The following is a 26,884-nucleotide window of genomic DNA, read 5'->3' on the forward strand; positions in this document are numbered from 1 at the left end:
AAGTCTCTTAATAACATATGACATTATATTTACAAATGATTAAACCAAGTTGCGTGTTCGTGACGTTTGAATGTCTTGTCCTTTTTTAAAACCAAAAGTAAACTGGTTTTCCTCTAGCAAGGTCTGCATTTGTTAAAAATGAGCAAATAAAATATTTCAAAACAATATTCAATGTTCATTACCTTACTTATGAGGTAAATAGATGTGTAATAAGCTACAGGCACCCTGTTGTTATTGCGAAATAAGCCCCTTCAGTGTGTTACAAGACAATACAAGTATCCTGATCACACTGCGGGGGCTTATTTCTGCGATAACAACCTGCTATCTATACATTACCTCTTACTTAACACTACTAAATTTATTAGTAGTGTGATAGTTCAGCTTTGATGGTCATGTATTGTGTGTTTTAACTGAGAAAGCTTAAGAAATATTCAAAGACGCTCTCTTGTAGATTCTTTCTAGTAAATAATTTCCTTCAGGTGTTGGTGTGTACTGTTAAATGTGTTAAATCTTTTGCTGTATTTAGGTAAAATCTGCAATTTGATTCTGTATGACTAAGATATAAAAATACAATCTATTGTAAAGTAGATGATGTATTGTGTTAGGTGTAAAGTATCTGGTTTCATGGAAAATCTCTTAAAATTTAAGAATTGCTCATCATAGAAAATCTTGAAGTATCAAGTGCAGCAAAGAATTGATATAAATTTGTATTGTTTATATGATTACATTAAATTAATATAACATTGATTTAAAAATATATGAGGAGCTGAGATGCAAAAGCCTCTAAGCGCCACCTCCGTCATAAATGAGATAATGATATTAACAGAATGCTCTCGATACAGATAACAAATACTTGCACTTCAAATGTGCTTATCCTGGCCTTGGGCCATTCAGAAATACCGCTTTGTTGGAAGAATCCTTTAAAAAAATGCTCATTTACAAAAAAAACATACGCACTTAGAGGGTTTTGCATAGTAAATATATAAAAAAATTGCCTCCTACTGTAAATAGCCAGTTAGTAGCTTGTGGTGTAGAAAATTACAACTTAAAAGATTATCTTGATTACCTACTTGATTATGTTAATTAACTACTAAACTACTAGATTAACTTCTTTAATAAAAAAGAAAGTTCTTTAATAAAAAACATAAATTAATAAAAATTTATAAAAAAAAGTTCTTTATAAAAATTCTACACCAATAATGAGCATAACTCTTTTTGCCTGCTCTCTGATATAATTTCTGCGATAAGCCAAGTAATAAATTCATACACAATTCTTTTGTTCATCATAATACATTTAAGCAGAAGATCAGAGACTCAATTCCATGAAGTGTGAAGTAAAGCCTGTCACGGTCCGGCAGTAGAGGGCAGTCTTTCTTTTTGTCTGATTTTGATCCCCATCCTCTCTTCAGACAGACAGGCCGACATGATCCAAAGAGCCAGAGCTTGCATTTTAACACCATCCATCACAGGGCATTAACTGAATTCAGACAGCACAGTAAGATTTGTTTTAGATTTAACTCTGTCCCCCCAGTGGCCAAACATTCTTCAAAATGAGCAGCTCCTGTTTCTACCCCTTAAACATATGGTACAGAGCCAAAAGCTAGGTTGAGGCACCTTTCTTGGAGCTACGTTTTAGCATATATTATTTTTTCCATCTTTAAAGGAGAAATGGGTACAAGATAGAGACATTTTCCTGAACACAGCCTCTTTATTCTGTTCTTTCTTCTGTGAGAGGGATTGCATTACTCAACCTGGGAATATTTGAGTGGATCTGGGTACTACAAAGGCATGTAGTAACCATACGTGATTGAGTTTTAAGGTGGGGAGGGGGCTTCACTGTCATCTAGAAATTATTTCTTCTTCTGGGTGAATCGGATGGGGATCTATGCAGCGAGCAAGGACACATAAGATCTGTCTGGCAGTACAGCATGAGTTGCATCACCTTACTAAAGCCTTTTCCCCTAGTGCCGTTCGATCAGAAGCACGCTGGATTTTAAGTTTAGAAAAATAGTCATGATAAATGGGTAATGATGGAAAACCCAAGCGTGCCATTCTTTCCCTTCTGTTACAGGTCTGCCACGAAGAAAATTTGCGTGTCTCACATGTCTCCAACCACAGTAGTTTCCATTTTAGCATGGACGCCAGTGATGAGAAATGAGATGGAAAATACCGTTACCTCAGGCTTATTCTCATAAAGTAGCACAATTGATAACAGCCTCAGACATTGATTCCTGTCTCGTTCTGGCAGTTAATCCGAGAGTCTCTTTTACAATTTATTCTTACAACATGGGATTCATTGAAAGCTCAGGTACAAAGGGAATGAGAATAGTGTACTCTACTGTCATAAATCCATATTTGTGAAATCAGTGTAGTTTAATTTTAAGCAGTAGTAAAAAAGTGTAATTAATAGCCTTTTGATGGCAGATTATTATGACAACCGGTGTAATTATAGGAGTGTGTCCTCACAGTCCCAAAAGGGATGAATCATTATACTTAAATCACAATATTGGATCAGAGACATTTTTATGAGTCAGTAAAGATAGACCAACACAATCTCATGACAGTTATGCACTAATGCATATTTTACGAGGTGGCTAATTCGGATTAATTCGTACACTGTAAAAATTCCTTGTTGTACTTAAATTTTTAAGTTTAATCAATTTGAAATTACAATTAAATTAAACTTTCTTGACTAGTGAGGATTTGCTAAATTATAAAAATAAACGGGGAAATAACTTAACTCTTTTCCCACCAGCGTTTTTTTTTGTCAGCCAGTGCCAGAATATTTTATTTTTTTCACAAAAGTTTAATGCCTTCCATAAAATGTTCTTCTTTAAATTAGGGCCGGGACTTTAACGCGTTAATTAAGATTAATTAATTACACAAAAAATAACGCGTTAAACATTTTAACGCATTTTAATCGCACTTATTAATAGAGTCATTCATAAATGCTGCAGACCCTGTTTTAGTTCGAGAACTCCGGGGTTGTGGTGCAGTGTAAATAAAAGTAGACGGAACCTAAACGAACAGCTGATTTTAACGTGACAACGCATCAATTTCAAAGTAAAAATGATTTATTCTGGTAAATGGAGGTTTGCAACGGAGGTTTTGCCCAATAAACATCTACTAACAAACTACAGATTATTTTAACATGTATCCTAATGTCTGTTATATGTTAATGTTTGAGTATTGTTGGGTTTAAATATTGTTGTAATGTTGTTTTGTTTCAATTTAATTAGTTTATTACGAGTTTAATTTAAGTTTTGTTTGCTACTTTAAAACGAATTTCGTTTCAAATAATTTGTCTCGTAATTATAAACAATGTTTTGTTGTTAGGTTTTGTGAATATAAATTAAAAAGAACATTAAAAGCAACACCGTGCATCTCATTGATGCATATGCTACCGAATGCCAAAACATGCAGTGAGTAGCCTATATCACTTACTTTTCAAAAAATCAGCCTGGCAGTGCCCAGAAGTTAAATTTACACGCGCATTTAGAGCATACTGTAGCAGCACGTTTGATTTGCGGTGTGCTTAAGACTTTTAAAAATCAACTTCATATTAATTTTAATAGGCTACTTTGACGGAGGACACGCACAGAGAACAGCGACGGCAGGTAAAGGAAAAAAGTTAAACGAATAGAGTCAGTTTGTAAGAACATTTTTAAATTGACTATAAGATCATCAATATGAACTCTGAACAATGAACTATTATAAACATAACAGCAAGAAAAGCTGAAGAGGAACTCGCAACATTAAAGCAATAAGCATTTATGTAGGCTAAAGCTATATATCACCTCTTATTTTTTTTAATTTAGTTAAGTTTCAATGGTAACACTAAAGGCGCGTACATTATGCAGCGCTTTTCACATCCGAATCCCACTTAAGAAACCTATAAACGATGTGCAACTTAAAAAATATATTATGCACATTTTTATATATTTTAATTTTAATATAGGCTATATAGTATATTATGTTTTGTTGTTTTTATACGCGAGGTGGGGCATCCGCGCACATAGGTACCAGAACACAGACAGTCAAAACCTGAGAAGTCCCGAACCCTGCAATATTAAACAAACTACTTTAAGAAATGCGGGCCAGGAAGCGGGTCGGGTATAATATATATATATTTTTCGTTGCGGTCCGAGTTGCGGGCGGGTTGTTTATACATTGACCCGCGCATCACTGGTAAGCGTCGATAAGAGCATGGTTGTGTGTAAGATATGGAACAAGGAATTCACATATCACCGCGGCACATCGAGCCTCAAGTATAATCTCAATGCAAAACATACAGCAGCTAGGGTGGACATTAGCCCGACTCCGGGTACAACGACATGGTTGAACAAAAATAAACAATATTTTGTTAAGCTTATGTATTCAGTCATTATTCATAAAAATCCATGTAAAAATTACTTCTTAATGTTCTCAGGTCAAATATTTATATGAGATTAAAATGCGATTAATTTAGATTAATTAATTACAAAGCCTCTAATTAATTAGATTAATTTTTTTAATCGAGTCCCGGCCCTACTTTAAATACCATACAATATATCAAATGAAAGAACAATCCCTTTGCTTTCAAAAAAAATCATCCTTCCTTCATTTGTTCACTCAATCACATCTCAAATATGGGTAGGTTTCTTAAAAAATTGAAAATTTTGAACAAAAAGCTGAAATAATTGCATTTTTGTGAAGGACTTTTGATTGAGATTAGGTTCAGAGCGATGATCAAAACATACACGGAGTTCTTACTGTTTGCCCTTAGGGGTTGCTTTCGGGTTTTATAAGTGGGGTAAGAGCGCCACCTGGTGGATAATAGCAGAAATACGGATTGCTGTAAAAATTTGTCATTTGGCAGGGAAGCGTTTTCTCTTAATTGACAAGTTAACTCATCAATAGCTGGGAAAGATTTAAGCTAATTCAACTTTATTTTTATCATTTATAACAAAGTTAAAAAAGTTTAAATGAAACCGCATTGACCGCCTAATTTTCCACCACCGCCCCCAGCTGGACATTAGAATTTTTTTTACAGTATGACGACATTCTTATGTTTTTCTACGATTTTCTTTTGCCTCTCGTTGTGGTTACACTCTTATAAAGGATGTGCTTTTAACACATTGTTTGTAATTTTAACACATTATGTATCATTTTGTGTTGACTTTGTGTTAAAATTAAACACAAGTTGTGTTAAAAGTAACACAAAATGTGTTGTTTCAATAATAACACACGCATTTAGTGTGTTGTCCCAGAATCAACACTAATGTATTGTTTTTAACACATCCGTTCTAAGAGTGTATGGGCGGGGTTTCAGTATTGTTTTTAGAATAATCGTACACATTTGTAAATTCATACAAATTGCCAACTCGTAAAATATGTACAAAGCCCTGTGAGATCAGGCTGGATAGACACCAGTCCTATCTTCCTTAATCTGATAACCTGCACGATTCCTGTTTTTTGTTCAGTTTAAACAAAAAACAGGAATGTGTTTGCCTTAAACAATCATAGTGGTTAAGAACCGTAGCCAAATCATTACAAACTTTGCTATTTTGAGTTTTTAGCCCTTGTGTGAGTATTCAGTGAAAATTTACATAATTTTAAAGACTAAATATGAGGAGTAAATATCTGCACCACAAGCATCACCAAACAAAATACAGCAGAAATAACTGTTTAATGGTTAATGAATCTGAATGGTTTTCGCATCGCTTTTCCGATGCCCCCTCTCATTTGGTCGGTCAAACAGATGCAAAGTCATGCTGTTGGTTGAGTCTGTGTTGCTCTGTTTGGCTGTTTAGGATGATCAAACAAACAGCAATGTTTTGATAGCGCTACAGTGTTTACACTTTTTTAGAAATCGGTCTACGAAAGGCTTGCCAATAGTTCCCTTTGCATATTAATCAAGGAAAGGAGAAAGTATTTTAACATCAAGCTAAATGAAAACATTTTAAAGTACATTTACATTTATGCTTTTGTCCAAATCGACTTACATGGCATACAAGCAATACATGATCAGTATGTGTTACCATGACCTTTTGTGCTGCTAATGCAATTTGCTGTCACTGAGCTATACATATAAGGCAGGGGTGGGCATTCCTGGTCCTGCAAAGTTTAGCTCCAACCCTAATCCAACATACCTGAAAATCCCAATTAAAGGCTTCAGTATGATTTGGAAATGGCATTTAGGTTTGTTTGATTAGGGTCGGAGCTAAACTTTGCAGGACAGTGGCCCTCCAGGACCAGGAATGCCCACCCCTGATATAAGGAGTACACTTACATACATTGTTTTAGTGCACAGAATGCACAAACATTAATTTCAATAATAACACTAAGTAATCATTTGCATGTCTTTTTCAGACCCCCCGGCCGCTGAACATCATCAAACAAAACAACGGCGAGCAGATCATCCGTCGACGTACACGGAAGCGCCTGAACCCCGACCCTGTACCGTCTGAGCAAGTGGGGTCAAAGCAGCAGCGCGTGAACAGTGAGGAGCGTCTCAACGGCAGTCCCTTAGAGAGGAGGACTGAGGAGGCAGGATCCGATGGGTCTTTATCACGCACCGAGGTCCAAGCTCAGCTTGGCAAATACGAAGCTTACGGTCCATCGGGACCCAAAAGTCACCCCAGTCCCCGATCCACACACGCCTTCCTCGTCAACCAGACGCTGGAGATCCATAAGCGTATGCCGCCCCTGCATATGCACAAAAGCCCCGCAGACGGAGGGGCAGAAGGTAACGGGCCCCAAAGCGTGGATGGCAAGGGTGGCTCAGAGCGCGGCAGCCCTATCGAGAAGTACATGCGTCCATCAAAACAGGCCAGCTACTCTCCCCCTGGGAGCCCTATCGAAAAGTATCAGTACCCTTTCTTCAGCCTTCCGTTCCTTCACAACGACCTGCAAAACGAATCGGACTGGTTGCGTTTCTGGACTAAGTACAAGATGCCTGTGCCAGGAAACCCGGGTCACTACCTAGGCCACGTGCCTGGCCTACCAAATCCGTGCCAAAGCTTTGTGCCTTACCCCACCTTCAGTTTACCACCTCATTTTCCACCACCGCCCCCCGCCGGACCCGAGAGCGACACGCCTCTCGACCTGGCCATCAAACATTCCAAACCCAGTCCGACACCCAACGGGGCTCCCGTTGCCAAGGAAAAGATCGCGGGCGAGAAACGAGCCTCACCGGTCCCGGAAAAGGAGAAAGAGACGGAACGGACAGAGGACGTAGACGAGGACAGTTCCCCTTCCCAAGTCCCCGGGAAACCGGGAAAGGTCGATCAGGCCACACAAGATGATCTCTCCAGCAAATGTGCCCACTGTGGCATCGTCTTCCTGGATGAGGTCATGTTCGCCCTACACATGAGTTGCCATGGTGATGGTGGGCCATTCCAGTGCAGTATCTGCCTGCATGCCTGCGCTGATAAGTACGATTTCACAACACACATCCAGCGAGGTCTCCACCGGGCAGCCCCTGAGGCAAACAGCAGCCCCTCCAACCAGTGAGCTCTATGGCCTAGTTTACTTGCAGCACAACTAGAGCAGTGAGGAAAGCCAATAGGAGACTCAGCAATGTACTTTTCGCTCAAAATGTGCCAAGATGGATCACGGTGCCTAAGCAGCCAATGTTCGAAACTTCAGTCAGCATAGCATTTCTGTGGACCCTTACATACACAGACATGGACAAAAATCAGTTACCCAGTTCTACTTTGAATTAACAAGAACTGCTTTTGAAGAAATCGGTACCAGTAGCTATTCAATCTAGATATATTTTCTTTAATCCAGCTATGTAGTTTTGACAAGGCAGTTCAGCAAGCAAGGTACGCCTAATCAAATGTAATTATTGTTTGTTTGTTTGTTTGTTGTGTATATTCACAGATTTATGGAAAGTTCTCTTACCTGATATAAACGAGGATGTTTCTGTATGTGTGGCTCAGTGTAGGAAAACGTGACAGTCGTCTGTCACTATGGCAACGGCCAAAATGGCCGTCGTCCTCAAACATCCAGCATCCTCAGGGAGTGTGTATGGCTGAAATAGACAACTTGTAGTTTAGTCTTACTGTCTCTAGTTAACATTATACTAAATGTCTTATGTTTTAATATTTGGTTTCGTTAGTTAAGAGATAACTCAAGTCACAGAATTCCATCGAAACTTTTAAGCTGCTGCATTAGTTGCTGGGATGCAATTCTTATTACTCTAGGAATTTGGGAAGGATTAAAACAAATATTTTTGTCTAGGTTGTTAATAATAAATCATATTATCAGTGCCTGATATATTGTACAAAGTATTTTCTACATGAAATGTTGATATGCAACATTGCATCCGAATAAGGGCCCGAGCTCGGCTCTGAAAAACGTTTACATTTGCAAATGTAGCAAACGACGTAATGAAGCAACACCTGCTATTTTGAACTTTTTTCCAGGAAAACAGTAAGACATTATCAAATTTTAATTTCCTTTCCTCCAAAGGTGGGACATTAAACTTTTTTTAATCTTTGGCCACCAAAGGGCACTATTCATTCCAGGCATCGTCTATTTCTGTTGCCTCTGTATCGTGTACTCGCGCTTTGTACTGGATGAAGTAGCTTGTTTTATTGGACTGAAGTCTTCCTGTATTTTTTCCTCTGCTCTCCTAATACTTAACCATTTCAAGGGAAGCTAATCAGTTTTTTGGACATTTGTAGGAGCCAGAGCTCTAACAATATAAACTCAACATAATCCACCTCTAATTCTCAGAACGGTTTTCAATATAGCATTTTCTTGAAATTGAAAACGCCTTTGAATTTGTCGATCATTTCGTTCGGTGTAGTGTTGATGAAATAATTGCAGGTGTTTCTGGTGCCTTTCAATGGCGGTTGTCTCAAAGAGACATAACATTGTTATTTATAGTCTTAGCTTCACCCAGCTGTACTTTGCTTTATGCTCCTTTATCGTGTGGATGTATGACCGTCCACCTGAACAACTGAAGAAACGTGTCTATTTTTAAATAATAATCTCTAATTCCAAACATAATTTATCAAGGCAACAGCTTGGTATACTACAAAGCCGTTTATATATTTTTACACTTTTCCATTTCGTTTTAATGGAAGGAAAGAAAACATGTTTTTACTGAACATCCCTTTTGTCAGATTCCGCTTTTGTTTGCAACTTTCATTTTTATGTTATGTTTGTCCTACGTACTTGCTACTTTCATGGCAATACTGTAGATTCAGTGAGTTGGGCTTATAGTCTGATTTCATACAGACATTATTTATATGAACTGGGGAAAAGGGGAGAGATTCAGGCTCAACGTGTCAAATTGGCTTTTTCTGTGTTTCTCAGAAACTAGCCTTACAAAGCTGCTTAACTGCAAATGCCTCTTAAAAAATAACTGAAATTGTCGCTTTTCACCAGACCATTTATATAGTTGGGTATTAAATAACATAAGGAGTTTTTTATTTTTTATTAATTTTTTCTTTTCTAAATGGCGATTTTAATTTGAAAATGTTAATGCTTGCACTTCAGTTACTCTGTTTATTGCAAAGGAAGAAAGATGAAATGTGTTTTTAGCATGCTGAGAACAGGTACTGCATTATAATAAATGAAAGATATCTTGCCTATTTTTGAAGGTCTTAGCAATATTGAAACACAAGGAGTATTTGATGGAGCCTGGAAGCGGTTTGGCCAAGGTCAAGGCGAAGGGCATAAATATGTAAATGTTTTAACCATTATTCCTAGAACGTTGTTGTTTTTACACGTGCCGCATTTAAAGTGCATAGATGATGGTTTTGATTTTTTTTCAGCTGCCACCTTAACTATTTTGTTTCATTTCATTTTTTGTGTTTGGTAGGTTTTTACATGCAAGAAAGATTCAACAAAGATGGCAAAGATGTCTGTTACATCTAAACTTGAATAATAATAATAATGATGATGATGATAATAATTAATAAAATAATAAAACATTTTAGCAGTTTGCTGTGTGCGCCTTCTCCTATATTGTGTCTTTTTTTAATGTTTTCTTAGCATAAAAATTGAGTTATTTTCAAAAGGGACTAACCCAGCCGCTGGGTTTTTATTTGACACAACAATGGGTTAAAACAATATATTAAAACCCACCATTTTGAGTTTGTCCCTTTTTTTTATCCAACGCTGGGTTAAAAATAACCCAACATTTTAGAGTATCAATTTTTTACTTAACATTTGAATTAAAAACTCGAGCTAAGGCTGTGTGTTTAAACTCTGAACCATGTAATTTAACAAACGAGTAAATATTTTTTTTTCTATTTCAAAGCACTGCACTGTTCAGTGACCAGCACACTCTGGTCTATTGATTATTCTGTTCATTGTGGAAAGCTAGATCTAACCTTTGAATGGTTGATGAACTTAAGTCAGAGGATTGTCGGCTCTCAGAATCACATGACATACAATCCAAATGAAACCTCTGACCTCTGACAGCATTGTGTGAAACTGCTATCGATCAGCATCCAATTGTTTTTTATTTTTTTTTGTATGACAAGGCTGTTGGTTAAGGGATCATTATATACAGCTTGTAAGCGCAAGGTTGATTATAGTAGGCGGGATGCCAGTCTGAAGAGTTTGGTTCCAAAATGAGTGATAACAACAAAAAAAATCTTGTTTTTTGATTGTGCATTCCAATTAATATTGATTAAACCCTTCATAAGTAGCACAATAAAGACATGATAATAAACATGTTTTGATAAAAATTATAAAAACTGGGTCAAACATTCATATATGGGCCACTACAAGCTGCATATGCAAAGTGAAAATGTGTTTTTAAAAGGTTTATGACAAAAAATTTATTTGATCTTTAAACATAAAAGTTCATTATATTATTCTATCTAGTTGTAATTCTAAGCTGGTCATATATGTTTGGGATTTGCAATAGCCATTTTAATTGAATTATTCATGTAAAAGAAATTACACAATTTTAAATCACCACCCAAAGGCCATCTGACACAGGGAGTAACTTCTTTACCTTTGCGTATTTTTGTAATCATTCCTCTGTAGTGTTTGTGACATTTATCCTCCATGCTCACTACCTATTTATTTAACTTGAATGCCAACCAAACCTTGAGGACATGTCTTACACCTTAGCGTGCTTGGACAGTATGTTAAAGAGACAGGTTCTTTGAAGACAACCCTCTTAAGAAGACTTCTACACACAGCTTGTCTTCTCTCCAAACTGAGATACTGACAGAATAACTCAGACTGAAATGGCTTCATGGCAAGAAGGCTTTGATGCTGGAAGGTTTGGTTGACCCCAGGGTTCGTTGTAGAGTAGATACACTAGAAGTTAAAAGTCACTGTAGAAGCCTGTAAAGATATTCGGGGTTATAAAAGAACTTACTGTATCTGAAAATATGCCACTTTGAATGGGTGAAAGGAAACTCCAGTTTTATACGGAAAGGACCGGTTTGGGCTTACTATAATTTTTGATAATAAGTAAAAAAATGTTTTGAATTATTGCAACATGTTACTTGCCATATAAATATCTAGAGTATACAGTAGCAGCCACGAAGGATGGGGATGTCCTCCCACACACAACAGAAATTGTCAGAAAAAAAGGGTACGAAAAAGTAAAAACAAAAACTGCACCCTATCTGTCACTGGGGTGGTACAGTAACCTTAAAGGTTACTTTTTGTACCTTTAGGGGTATACAAGGGCTGTTCTAGTCTAGACCCTTTTTAGGGGGGCTTCAGCCACGCCGTCTGTCATCGTAGTCACCCTAAAATAAGTCTTAATAATTCTACCAAACTATCAAATATACAGTGCTGTGCAAAAGTCTTAGGCCAACACCAGACTTGTTGTTTTAGAAGTTTTAATGTCCGTCCATGTTTATTTTTATACAAACAAAAAATAGGCCTACAGGAAATGTACAGACAAATTACATTTTCAGGACTAAATGTCTTCTTTAAGCATCGTCTTTGTTTAGTGTGACCTCTCTTGGCACTAAACACATCTTGAACATTTTTGAGCAGAATGAAGTAAAAAGATTACTTTCTTTAAAATTAGAAATAAGGATTTAATTTTATTAAGGTTTAAGGGATCGTGCAGTTTCCTGCTATTGCTCAAGTGGAAGGGGATTTTACCCTAAAAACTTGACACATCAGTTTACATTTTTATATAGTTTTTAATACTACATACACATTTCCTGTATTTTCTGGATATATTCTAATAAAGAGACTGAGAAACAATTATATATGATCACTATAACATTGCAAAACAACACAGAAAATTGGCATATAGTGGCGACTTTTGCACAGTACTGTATTTTTCAGAAGTTTAATTTATGATGAAAATAACGAGCTCATGAGGCGCTTAATTTGTTATCTGTTCTGCGCATGCGTCGTAACCGCCAGTGGAGTGGAGGCGAGCGCCTGTGCTACAGGTCACACAGAGGCAGCTGCAAACTCATGTGTTTCATAAAATATCCAGCGTGGAAGCTCATAGAAGGTATTTTCGCTGATGTTTTAATGTGTTTGCTAGCCTGTATGAGTGCAGTCATGTCTGCAAAATAAGGCTATTTGCCGTCTTAAATGAGCTAATATTAGTTATCCCCCGTTTATAATTTAAAATTGCTTTGCAAACTGAAGCAGTGGCGTTTTAAGTTTACTGTCATAAACAAAAATGACACATTTTGGAATACAATGTCTATATTTTTACCGTTATCTAGTTAACAGTAATACTGGCGGTGAATTAAGAATATAACGTAAAGTTTTCGAATGTGCCATATTGAGAATGTGTCATTCATTATATAACGTCACCTGAGTTTAACCCACGAAATTTCTGTAAACACTGCCGTCACACTACACACGCACACACCTAGCATGTAACAAAGCCAGTGCACTTACACATTTCGAATATGAAACATACAAATTTGATAGACTATAAACAACATTCAGTGACTTGTTTGCTTTTATAGATGGATATATAATGTTTTTGGAGAGGAGAGCAAACAGGCAGAGAAAGAGTTCGAGAGACTGAAGGGGTCAGAGACAGGTAAGAGATAATAAATAAAGTGAATGTAGCAGTTATGCAAGCATGATACCACTCGAATGTAAAATGTGATTTAAGAAAAAGTGCAGTCCATATAAATTGTTAGAATTCAGTAAACTTTGAATATACATAGAGTATTTATATTATTCAAGATACACAATAGTAGTAATTAATAACTTTTATACCTTTACAGTTGTTTAAGAGTTTTGGTCATCATTACTAAAACTTTGTATTTTTTTTAAATTAAGATAAATAAAAAATCATAAGGGCATGAAGCCTACATGAATGTATTAATATAATAATACTGGTCCCAATTTGCAAAAAGGCATCACAATGCTCTCTTTACATCTTCACTGAAGGCTAAGCCCCTCCCCAAAATGAAATCCTAAAATCGTCCCTGGTATTCACAAGTTTCCGGGGGGCGTTACTGTAAAAAAGAAAGTGGGTGAAACTTCCGGTGAGGGGGTGGAAGTAGTATATCAATGGTATTTTGTGCGAACAGGTTAGGTGTTTTTAATTTTTAACTATTTAAAGTTGAAAACCTTTATGAGAGATGTCATTACGGAGCTCAGGGACAACATGTGCTGTTCGTGGTTGTACATATAACCGGAATAAACTAAGTCAGTGGGTTAAACGTGAGTGTTTTGAACATAAGCCTAAAACTAAATCGGAGTGTTCCTGCCAATGACTGTACAGTTTCCATAACCTCCCAAAAGACGATCGACGAATCAAAAAGAATATGGCTGAAGAACTTAAACTTAAAAACACCCTCAAACACTTGTTTGTGTGCTCGTTTCACTTCATGGATAAGAAGCCAAACCCGTACCCAACTATCTACTGCAGAGGGTACTGTTTTTTTCACCTTTTTTTATTTCGTTGAGGTTGTGTTCCCACGTCGTTAGACGTTAGCAATTTTGGATCGCTATATATTTCGACTGTCAACATATAAATGAATGAGTGTCACATCCCGCTTGTTTACTTCGAACCGGAAGACGCGCCCACTTTTGACGCTGAAAACTTGTGGAATGTTAAACATTAAAATGTTGTCCTATTTGTATGTTGTAACAATTTTGTAGCAGTTACATTTTAGGGGAACAAAACAGTTAACTGAACCTTTAAAAGTACACAATAGATCATTAAGGTCTACGGTATTAGCTAAAAAGGTACAACATTGTATTATACCTGCAAAGGTAAAAATTTTTACCTTAGGGTACCACCCCAGCTTCTACATTTTATTACCGTGCAGCTAACAGAAAGGCTAGACTGGCATATACCAGCTAATTTGAAGCAAAGTGTTTGCCAGCCAAGGCCATTGATGCATTTTCCCTCGTGCTTACTTTTCATCAGTGCCGTGCCCTTGGTGAGCAGTTCGATTATCTATCAGCCAAAAGAGGTTTGCTTTGCATGTAAACAATATTCTGTCAAAGATGGAAAGGAGGAACCTCCTTGAATATCAAACATCTTTGTTCAACATGACACTTGGGTCACCTGGGATAGAGATATTATTATTTATATATTAGAAATTGCACAGGACATCATTAAAATCGTTTGCGTTGCACAGAGGAAGAAAGGCTAAGCATTTAAAACTAAATGAGAATGCGGAAATTATGACAAAATTTAGTTTTTGGATATTCTATTCCTTTAACTTTAAAACATGAGACAAAGTATTAATTAAGCATTATACAAAATGTTTCCTTCCTGCGAGCAAAACGTTAAAATTGGTCTTCAGCCATCCGGCACATTTTGACCTTAAAGCTGCAAAAAGTTTTGGTTGTGGGCAATTATCCAACTCAAAGTTTATTCAGAACACCAATTAATAAATGAGTCTTATCCTAGGCCATCACTTGAAGTGCACTTATGCAACCGAAAGTAATACAGTTCTTCTCTTTATGTTTGCTGCTGCCTGCTTTCTGTACTTTAAAATATTTTTCAACTTTATAACTTTCTCCATCATCATAGTTTAAATGGATTCAAAATATACCTTTCAGGTAGCAGTGAGGACACTGTCCCATTCACCGATAAGCAGAAATAACTTTGCAGTGCTTCACTGTTTTGTCTCCTTAAGTGAAGATATTCGTATCTCGTGCTTTTTTGTAATTTTAGCCACAATGGACAATCACAATGGGTTTTATCATAACAGGATGATTATGCACAGGCCTTTATCTTGGTCAAACACAGCTACTGGACTGACCTTTGTTCGGCCGCATAGGCGTTCAAAAGTGGCATTGCTCATTAATACACAACACATTTTCTTCGGTGTCCTTCATTTATTTTGGACTTGTACTCATTCCGTCAACATTCTTTGGGAAGGACTGGCTAATTTCACTCGACACATATTCATCAACAGTCAAGTTTTTGAGAGGTAGAACACAATGCAATAAATATGAGCAGGAATCAGCAAAGAGTTTTATGAATGCACTGTGCACTATACTGTAGCTGTCAATTTATAATTGTAACACTGAAAGAACTGTTGCCTTGACCTACTGTAAAACAGCATTATCACATTTTTAAATAAAAAAAGTCAGTGAAGTTTTCTCTTTACATGCCATCACTTTTTAGTTTAAATTATGTTGCACTTTTCCCAATGTTGGACCGAAGAAGCTTAACAAAAAACAATGTCTTCAAAACTCCCCAGTGAGCAGCCAAAAGTGAAAGTAAATGCAACAGTATTTTTTTCCTACTGTGGAAGTGAGTGGGGCTCACAATCGGTTTGGTTACAAATATTCCTCAAAATATCTTCCTTCCTGCCAAAAACTCTGGGAGACTTAGTTAGTGTAGATCACCTCCTGGAGTTGGCACATATTTAAAGTAATGTATTCAAAGCATAATTTATTCATTTAGCAGACACTTTTATGCAAATTTTGAATGAGGACATTATCATATGTGCCAATGTTTCTCAACAGATGTAATTCTGCCACATAATGGTAATTATAATATTGACTCATTTCTTTGGTAAATATAATTAATAAAATACTGGATGAGAAATGCAGGAGGATTGCAGAAGTGTATGACAGACACAGCCGCTGGTTTACATCAGATGAGATTCTGGGATGGCAGATAGAGCCCAGTTGTAAAATTGATGATTGACATGACAGAAGCTAGTGAACCTCAGTATGGGAGGTTCTCTCTGGAGAAAGATGTCCATTCCATTTTTATTTATATAGTGCTTTTCATAATTGTTTAATTGTTTCATTGCAGCTTTACATGAATAAAAACAAGAAAAAACACCAAAAAAATCAAAGTAGCAAAAAAGCAAAGTACACAGGCTAAGATTAAACTGTATAGTAAGGGGAGTATTAATGTAAGGTATAGAAGAAAGTTCAAAGTTAAACCAATGTCAGCTGACCGTCAACTTGGCTGATCCTGTAGAACATGTACTATATTATAATATTTTATGGGAATAAAAAAAAAAGACAAGTTAAAGGAAGTGGTAGGTTGTCGCTTGGCAATCCAGCAGAAAAAAAAGTACTATATTTAAAAAAATACAATACAATTTCATAAGAATTAAAAAATTTAGAAATTAAAGGGAAGCGGTTGTTGGTCGCTGGGCAGACAAAAAATAATGGACATAAATGGAAAAAAATAGTGCAGTTGTATTTTTATTCCTGTTGTATTATTTTTAACACATTGTAAAATCTATTTTTTTAAATACTCATCTTTGTTTTTATTGTGATTTTATTGTGTCTCTTAATTTTAATTTTTTTCTCTTATAGTGTATTACTTTTCTAATTTCTATGTTTATTAAATTTCTATGTTTATTAAAGGAACAGTATGTAAGAAATTTATATCAATTAATCATAAAATGGCCCTGATATGTCACTAGACATTAAGAAATCATTTTCATTTCAAATAATTATATCACTGACAACAGTGGTCTGGCCAGGATATTGTCATTTAAAAAGTGGAGTTGCAGCCCTCAACTGATGTTTATGCTGTCATTTTGTGTATTGGCCACAGCTGTGTGATTGCAGTACCAGTTTTAGCCACAAGTTTTGTGATTGCAATACCAGTTTTGGCCACAATCCTACATACTGTTCCTTTAACTATTAAATTAACAGATGAGTCTTTAGTCTAGGGTCCGAGTCTTTAGTCTAGGATTTAGAAAAAGAGTGTCAAGAGCTTTGCTAGGTTGTTGTAAAGCCTGTAGGACCCAGATAAAAAATGATTTTCCTTTAATGGATTTAGCTGTTCTTGACACTATTAAAAAATGAGAACTCGCAAAAGTTTTGATAGGTACTGAGGTTTCATTAGATCAGTTAGGTATACTTTAAAGTGCTTACTTTTTAAGCAGAAGTGTCTTATTATTATATTATTTTATTTCTTATAATTCACAAAACAGATAATCCATAGAGATGATAATGTTGAACTAATATATTTTCTGAATCTGGTTTGAATTAGCTCCAGTTTATTGCAACAGTGGGGCATCTTGCTCAGTGTGCTTTACAATAAATAAAAATAAAATTTGCATATCATATATACAAATATTCAGTAATTTTATGCAGTTGTTGCAGGTAGAAGACTAGAGGGATTAGAAAGACTGCTTTTAAATTATGATTAGGACTAAAACCTCACTAAAACTTTTAATAGACAGCATTTCTGTACTTTTGCATTTAGTCGTTTGGCATAAATCCATCCAGTTTCACTTACAGTGTACTCCAGGTGTGGGTTATCGGTACCTATGCTCTCTGTAAATAAGGCCAATGACCTTGGCATTGCTAATGCAAGGGTCTGCCAGCTGAGCTACAGGAACCCAATATTCCTTAGCATGAAGGTGCATAATGGAGCAGACTTTTCTAGTAGTTTTAGTGTGTCCTGTAGAGTTTATATAGAGTTTGTTCAACAAGGGCTCAGAAACTAAAGCAAACACATCATTTAGTACAGTAGTCCTGTCGTTGTATGTATGATAAAGAATATGAGGAGAATGCTATGAAGACGCAGTATGTTATGTAAGCTTATCCTGTTTTATTACAGTGAATCGTTCAAGACATTGTGAGTTAGTTGCACATTTAATATTGCATTTTTAATGCTGGTTCTCTTTCAGTGATCAGACATTGATCTGACGTTAGGATCCAACGTTGATCTGAATTCAAAATCCAACACCAGTGGATACAGCAATCTGACAACATAAATGCTTTTTCCAGTATAAGTCTGTGGACATTTATTATGAAATATTAGCTTACAACGGAAAGGGTTTCTGCAGATATTGAATAGTCTTAAGTCTTTCCAGTAAAGAAAGTCGCCAAGTCATACAATAATGGGATTTATATCTCTGCTTTGTTGTCATATCTCTTTTGAAAGTGTTAGTGTGGCCTTATTTCAAAGATGAAAACAGTATCTAGCAGACAAAAACTGCATACATTTGCTTGTTCAGTTTATCGAGCTCATTCTTGTTTAAAGGCATATAGGAAGCAACACAACACACACTGTCAGAAATAAAGGTACAAAACTGTACCTTTTCTGTCACTGGGGCTGTACCCTTTCAAAAAGTACAGCTTTGCACCTAATGATTTCATTTTAGTACCTCAGAGGTACATACCTGGAACAAAGAGAGTTTATTAGTACCTCAAAAATACATATTTCTCAAAGGTACATATTAGTACTAAATGTTTACATATCTGTATCTAATGGTCCATACAATTACCTTCTTAAAGGGTGCTGCCCCACTGACAGCTAGGGTTCATATTTTGATTTTTTTCTAACAATGTAGGTCCAAAAGGAACGGTAATCTACCCAAAGTTGTATTCTGTTTTGTATTCATTTAACAGACGGAAACTTAGGGTACAGCCCCAGTGACAGAAAATGTACAGTTTTGTACCTTTATTTCTGACAGTGTATGAATACAAATCTGGGAGGTTTGTAGATAAACTTTAAATTATTTGCAGTGGTTGGAGTAATCATGAAATACAAAAAGTTTGAGTGATCCCAGTGAAATTTATAATGCTAATAATTGCTATTTTTACATGTGCAATGCCACATTAGGAACATTACTACAAATGTAACCCTGGGCCACAAAATAAGTTGCACAGGTATATTTGTAGCAATAGCCAACAATACATTGTATTGGTCGAATTGATCAAACTGTATGCCAAAAATTATTAGGATATCAAGTAAAGGTCATGTTTCATGAAGATATTTTGTAAAATTCCTAGTGTTAATATATAAAAAAGTAATTATCATTAGTAATATGTGTTGCTTAGGACTTCATTTGGACAACTTTAAAGGTGATTTTCAAATAGTTGTATCTCGGCTAAATATGGTCATATCCTAACAAACCATACATCATTGAAAAGCTTATTTCATCAGACATTTCAAATTACTCTTTCACCACCAGCGTTATTTTAAAAAAAGTTACCAGCCAGCGGCAGCGTTTTTCATGATTTTCACCAAAAATGAATGCCTTCCAGAAAATGTTCTTCTTTACATATATAAACATAATATATAACAAATGAAAGAACAGACCTTCTGCGTTTCATCCTACCTTCAGTGGTTCTTTTGTAATCAGCTTTTGAATATGGGTAGGTTTCTGCAAAAACACCACATTTTGAGCAAAAAGCAGAGATAATTAAATTTTTGTGACGGACTTTTCATAGAGATCCCATTCAGAGCGATCTTTAAAACAGACACGGAGGACATGCAGCCACTTGCCATAGGGCAATACTTCCGCCACATGGTGGATAATAGCGGTATTGCGGAAAGACAGAAAATCTCGTCATTGGCAGCGAAGCGTTTTCTCTTAATTGACGAGATATCTCGTCAATGGCGGCGAAAGAGTTAATCGACCCCTATGACTGGTTTTGTGGTCCAGGGTCACAAATAAATAAATTTGCAATACCAATTTAAGAACAATTTAATTTTCATGATCTATTAAAGGGCACCTATTTCATTGCTAAAAACAACTTTAATTTGTGTAAAAAATACATTATTTTCCACATACCGTGCATTTTTGTTGCTCCAGATTTCACTTTCTTCCTGAAACGAACTGATTCATGTACAAAACTCATCGATTTAAAAAGCTCTGCCAGCTAATAGTTGTACGTTGGGATTGACCTTAATACCTCTGACATCAGCCGGAAATGTGACGCTCCTTACCATGTTTGAAAGATTTGCTCACGATGCAATGCTAACAGGAGTTAACTTACAGGCTCTGAGTCCAAAGCGGGAGGAATTATGATAATGTCGGTCTTGTCTACATCACCAATCCCAGGAAGTAAACTGTTGCCTACAATCCGTGTGTTTGTTGTAGTCCAAGAAAAGGGATTTATGTTGAAGACGATAACTTGTGTCATCGTTTACTTTGGAGTTTGTATCTTTTGCATATCATTAACATGTACTAATACACACCACAGGAAATGTAAAATTGTGAATCGGATAATTGCGTTTTTGCTTTTGATCGGAAAAGAAACAAACAGACTCTTTTAGATGCAATCTGTCAAATGTATTGTTCATTATTCTGAACTGAATGTATGAATTAATACTTGTTATACATCAGCACTAGAAATAGGAAGTTGTAGGAATATTCACTAATATATACAAACACATACAGAGCCAGCATTGTCAGAAACCAGACAGGTTGACAGCTGTGCCTGAAATTCATAAATAATAACCACATTTATAAAATCAGTATAATACAGTAGACTTTTTTGCAATGCATTTTCCATGATGTTCATACAAATATACCAAAGTGTCCAATTATCCAGTCGTCCCCTTCACCACGGTGAATCTTTCATTTCTCCACCCCTGCCGTTCAGCCTGCATTTTCTAATTAGCACCTCATTATCTTGAGTATCTGCCTTGTTCAGGTTGGGTCGTATCCCTACAAATCATCTTGTGAAAGAAGGCGATTTCCCTTAATATCACAAGTCACCAGAGACCATATTTTCCCCAGAGCCAGGGACATCTCAGCGCGACGCAGTGGCCACACCGCTCCAACATTAATGATTTATGAATGCAGCTCCTGAACTCCCAGACACTGAATGACAGGCGTCAGACAGGTTGAACACTAGCCAGCAGTGCATTTGTTAAAAGGTAACCAGCTTCGAATATATGTACGCTTTGATCGTCTTCAAAAAAAAAAAGGAGTTTATCGCTTATTCGCCAACAGCAATAATTTTACGGAAAGTCTCGTGCAGAAAAAGCAATTGATACTTTTACCGAGGGAGAAGGCTAGTCATTTCCAGCAGTATTTTTCTTTTTATTTCTTTCTTTTTCTTTTCGTTTCGAGTAGTGTTATTTACACACCTCTCGGAGAGGTAATAAGCTCTTTGACCTCAGATGCGATGATGACCTGTTTATCTGGGATTCCAGAGGCCATAAGAACACAAGTGAAAAACGACTGGTAAGCACTGGTGACAGTGCACAGTATATAGATTTGACATTTGTGAGCTGAGCTAATAAATACTGCGCTGACAATTCAGGGGTCTGGTTGTAAAAGAAAACGCTGTCGCAAATAAATGTATGAGCGAGTGATATCCATTTAAAGAACGTTATTTCGCAACAGATTCTGCAGCAAACAGCAATTTATCATGCAATTAAGCTATTAACCGACATATGTGCAGTCATGGGTCTGCACGCAAATATGGAGTTAATTTCCTCTAGGTTTTGTCATGAACGCCTCTTCCACTAATTGTTCTCTTTTAAGGGTAACAGGTCTGTCACACAAAATCTGGCAATTACAATCAGGTGGGCTGAGAGAAGACCCGGGCGCAGCTCGATTGCGGATGCAGCTTGTTAAAATTCTCCCCGTCCAACTTATTATAAAGCTAATGAAATCAAAACGTCCTGCAAACATATCTGCAGATGCTGGATTGGGGCTGCTTGTTTGAATTTTGAATTTGTGTCAACTGCAGTGCAAGGTCAATGTACATTTGATTATAACTGAACTTGACTGGCCAATAGTCAATTATGCAGGCCCATCAACAGTGTGGCTGACCAGCATGCATAACAGGATTTTATAAAACCGAAAGTTCTTACTCTAAACTCAAAGGGTCAGTTTCCCAGACAGAGTTTAGAGACACAGTTATTTTAGGACTTTTACCGTAAATAGTTTTACAAACATACTTTATAAAAACATTACTGCATCTTGAGACAAAACAGTGGCACTGATATATGTTAAGATATGTCAGTGCAAGATGTTTTAAATTAAGGCAGTACAAACAAGCATTTTAGTCTGGGACTAGAACAAGCCCTGTCCGGAAAACGGCCCTATATTGAAAGTTACCAAGGGGACTATTTCGGGCGCTGCGTAATATCATTGTGCCTCCTGCAGCCATGTTAAGGCAGCAAAGTCCTTGATTATTACGCCAGAATAAGAGTATAGTTCCTAGCCATATCTGCCAAGAAAATCACAACTTTTAATTTTCTGTCTGTCTTAGTACACAATTTAACTACAGAAGATTCAAGTTTTAAATAGGAAAAATATTGAAACTCTTTGGTTATTTTTTGTGCTAAGCTAATGGTCTAATCAGATTCAATGGATTGTGCTAAGCTATGCTAAAAGTGCTAGCGCCAGACCCGGAGATCAGAAAAAAAAAGACCCAGAGATCAGCTGAATGGATTCCAAAACGGTAAAAATCAAATATTTAACTCAAAGGGAGCCGGAAAATAAGCCTATTTTCAAAAAAATTTGATTGTATCTTTTAACACACACTTTTGACTTGTGTTTTATATTGATGTGACAGTAAACTTGCTACAGTATACATTTTTTTGCTTGGCAAACTCAGTCCTTTCATCTATGATGCTACAATAGCTTGCAGTTAACATCAGTCCAGGCTTACTTGGCAAAGGAGTTGTTTGTTCGGTTATTAAATTGAACATAAATGTAAATTGCTTCTGTTTCCTTTTTATAATAGCAATAAGCCACTCGAGTCTGTCATTAAAGCGATTTTACTGTAACACATGGTCACAATATCCAAGAAGTTCTGTCCACACACTGAATAAGTAGCTAGATAACAAAGGTCCATTAAATATCCATTTATTCTTTTGGTAACACTTCACAATAAGATTATATCTGTTAACATCTGGAAATGCATTAGCTAACAATAAGCAATATATCATTTATTAGCATTGTATATTTTTGTTAATGCCGATACAGTTGTTCATTTAAGTTTATGTTTATTAACCACATGTATTGTTAACAGTCACATCTTGATTTTAAATGTGTTAGTAAATGCTGAGTTTAACTAGCCTGGGTGCCAGCCGATCTTAGCTCCGCCCACAACATTTTGAGGACGGGAAGATCGGTCTGGGGTTTCTCCGTTGAGGAACTACTATGCGAGATCCAAAGCTGGTGGACCAATCAAATTGTCAGGGTGGGCTTTATACGATGATGGACAGATGATCAACAGTAACGTAATCAACCACGTCACCAAAGAGCACGTGTGTTGAATCTATTTACAATGAAATCGCTGCTGCTGTAGAATTCAGCTGTGTATTCTGACATTGAGTCTGTTCTAAAAGATATCGACAGAGCATTGATTTTAAAAGAGGAACAGAGAAACGCGATCAAGTCATTGGTTGATCGGAAAGATGTTTTTGCCGTCCTTCCTTCTGGATTCGGCAAAAGTTGGTCACACTTATGGAGGATCAAGATTAAGAAGCAACTGAAATGGGTATCACGGCGATGCAACTCGGTGTGCAAGACGAGATGGATATAATTAGCAGTCATTGCCAGCTTCTTTTCGAACCCCAGAATCGTGGCTGCTGAATAAGTGGAGGGACACTCCGATATTTTTCAAGCAAACGTAATGGGTATCATCGTAGATGAAGTTCACTTAATGTACAAATGGTAAGAGATAGTCTTACTGTATGACTTAGTAAATACTTAATGTTGTGATATAAATGAAATGTTGTAAACATAGTAGGTGCTGATGTACGTTCGCTAACTCAGACTTAGTGTAATCACAATGTTAGTGTCATTGTAGCGAAATAACTAGCAGGCTGCAAAAGACGTCATTTCAACATACGTCACACACTCCCTTGCTCTGATTGGTCATAGGTCTATCCAATTGAGTGCAGAGGCATTTTTCGGTTGAGACACGCCTCATAGTCATAGCCCAATGGACTAGAATTGAGTATGACAACGTCAGGCTAGAATTTAACATGAACTAAGAATAATAACTGCCTTGTTGTTCATGGTTGTTTCATGTTAGCTGATACATTAACTAAACACATATTGCTAATGTATTAACAAATACAATTGGAGCATGGATTACACTGGTTTCCTCCCACAGTGCATGCTGTGGTTATTTGAACTGGAGATGCCAAAATGTCCTTCCCCATGGTCCCCACAGCTATCACAGTCCTTAAAATGCTTTTCTCTTTTAGAGCAACAATTCTCTTTGCCATACTGTAATAAATGTTCAAATCAATGTACTGCACTGTACTGTACTCTTGACTTAGTGCTTAGAAAAATAGACAGTAGTACGTTGCTCAAAAGGAATTACTATAACCAGATGTTAACAGGGTCTCACATGAGTCAGTGCTTGAGTCTCTAAAAGCATTGATTTCTCCACGTTCATCTGTCCTGTAAAACAAGATTTTGCTGTAATTTACGATAGAGAACAACAAGCAACATGAAGCGAACAGGAACAACTTTGCCTCGGGCTTTGAAATATATTCATTTCTCAAGGAAATGTGTTTATATGCTTGATGTACTGCAAGATTATTCAGTATTGCACAGTCATCAGGCATGAGTGTTTCTGTAGCTCAGTTAGTACAGCATTGTGTAAGCTAGGGGTGGGCGATATGACCAAAATCTTCTATCACGATAGGATTAATTTTATATCATGATAACGATATGTATCACGGTAGAGTTTTTTATGTTTTAATAAGGTTTAAATCTTTAATACCATAGAAATGTTCATAATTCTCACAAAAAACATATACAAGCATAGAAAGAAGATAAAAACAAACAAAACTCAAGCTCTCTGAAGATACACAGTCAATAAGAATGAGAATAAATAATTATGCATGTATGTATAGGCCTATATATATTTTTATTTAAGGTAGAAAAGTGATTTAATCAGGAGCAGTGAGAGATTTTTTTCTCAATGCTGTTTGATTAACACGAGTGACAGACAGGAGCAAAATTAGGTAACTTCCCCTTTAAGACCAAAGTCCGGATCCAATACACTGTTACACATGCGCTTTCTCTTTTAGCTGTTTACTTTCTCTTAAGACCTTACTGATCGTGTTTATGATGATGCTTGCAAAGACGGGAATTTTGACGCATATGTGTATTTAAGGCCAATAAAGCGGGAAAAATGCTCACGAGCTTAATAAGCAGAGGTCGCGCGACTTGCGCGCTCCTCACAGACAGAAGAGCAGCGGTTGCGCGACTTGTCCGCTCCTGACACACAGAAAGAACGCACGCATACAGATCTGTTGTCTGTGTTTCAATGGCTTAAAATAACTTGTTTTAAAACTGCAGTGCTTAAATACGTGTACAAACGTTACGTTTTCGCGACCACACGCACAGGAGCGTGACGTGGGCACGTAACCTCGATAGAAACGATAGTCCAAAATCTCTACCGGTTGACAAATTTCTACCGGTTAATTTTGTCTACCGGTTTATCGCCCACCCCTAGTGTTAGCAGTGCAAAAAGTTGTGGGTTTGAGCTCAAGGTTCACACATACAGTGGTGATAAAATGTATATCTTGAATGCACTTTAAGGTGCTTTGGATAAAAGCATCTGCCAAATACGTAAATATAATCTACTGTGTTTGTAATCTCTCGTTATGCCCAACTTCTCTCACGGAAATCTCACAGGGGAGTTATTTGCATTATTGTTCTTCAACATACCCCGGTCCCTTAAATGTGACTGTATCCTTAATACAGCTGAGATGCACTGTATTTCTTCTAGCTTTGAGAGAGATGAATAACTGTGCGCAATCTTCTGCCAAACCCACGATGCTTTGCAGTTCTGAGTCTTCTTTCGCTGCACATATTTCATCAGGTGTGTGTAAAGAGGCAGTGCTGTAATTAGTGGCTCCCATGCGCTGAATGCCAGCATTAATTATGCCGAGTATTAATGAGAAGTTATCATGAACAAAGTTTCAAAAATCCACACCTCATTTATCTCGGTGGCATCTCAGCAGCCTGACTAATGCAGGGTGTCACAAGGCTGGAGTTTAATTAAATACTAAATGCAAGACTCTGTTTGCTCTCAAGGTCTCATCTTCATTCTGACTGGTAGTGTCAATGCATAAAAAGGAATCTTTGCTGATCTGAGTACAGTTTTAGCATAAGGAGGACCAAGGGTGTTATGTAAAAGCAATGATTAAGGGTTTTAACAATGAAAAACTCTCAAATATACCTGGAGCATTAATCCACTTGTGTGTTTACATGACAATGTACTAAAAAAAAACTATCCTTTTTTTCAGGCCCTCACAATGTTGTTGTCAAGAAAATGTACAGTACGCTTTAAAATAAAAGTTGGATCTACTTTAAAAAAATACTTTTTTTGGTAACACTTAAAGGTGCAGTGTGTACATTTTAGAAGGATCTTTTGACAGCAATGCATTCTAATATAGATAACCATATTTTCAGTGGTGTATAAAGACCGTACAAAAAATTGTATTGTTTTAATTAACTGAGAATGAGCCATTTATATCTACATATACCGCGGGTCCCCTTACACGCAAGCCACCATTTTGTGTCATCATGTTTCTAAAGTAGCCCTAAATGAGCGAACTGCTCTACAGAGTGCATTTTATCACTACTTTGTCTCAGACAATGATTCTTATTGTCCTGTGTGGGCTACTGTAGCTTCTATATGTGCTTCGAAAGGGAGGGGTGCAATTCACAACACTAAAATCTACACACTGCACCTTTAAAAATGTAAGATTTATCAACTAAGATTTTCTTATTTTAAGTGAAAAATGTAAGGTAAATAAACTTGA

The 26,884-nt window shown here is 36.6% G+C and overlaps 1 protein-coding gene and 1 long non-coding RNA gene across 6 annotated transcripts in view; both read left to right on the top strand.

Moving 5' to 3' along the window:
- Positions 1-9,937, top strand: part of trps1 (trichorhinophalangeal syndrome I) — a 111,692-nt gene extending 101,755 nt beyond the window's left edge. For all 5 annotated transcript variants that reach the window (XM_065290752.2, XM_065290769.2, XM_065290757.1 and 2 more), the window contains exon 7: positions 6,352-9,937. In XM_065290752.2, coding sequence (XP_065146824.1) covers positions 6,352-7,494 — 1,143 coding nt within the window. In that variant the 3' untranslated portion in view covers positions 7,495-9,937. The remainder of the gene's footprint in view (positions 1-6,351) is intronic.
- A 2,397-nt stretch (positions 9,938-12,334) lies between these two features.
- LOC135772422 (uncharacterized) overlaps positions 12,335-26,884 on the top strand; it is a 64,876-nt gene continuing 50,326 nt past the window's right edge. The window contains exons 1-2 of the long non-coding RNA XR_010543228.2: positions 12,335-12,442; positions 12,912-12,988. This is a non-coding gene — a long non-coding RNA (uncharacterized lncRNA). The remainder of the gene's footprint in view (positions 12,443-12,911; positions 12,989-26,884) is intronic.

Source organism: Paramisgurnus dabryanus, chromosome 19 (genome assembly GCF_030506205.2).
Source record: "Paramisgurnus dabryanus chromosome 19, PD_genome_1.1, whole genome shotgun sequence".
Classification (NCBI taxonomy): Eukaryota; Metazoa; Chordata; class Actinopteri; order Cypriniformes; family Cobitidae; genus Paramisgurnus; species Paramisgurnus dabryanus.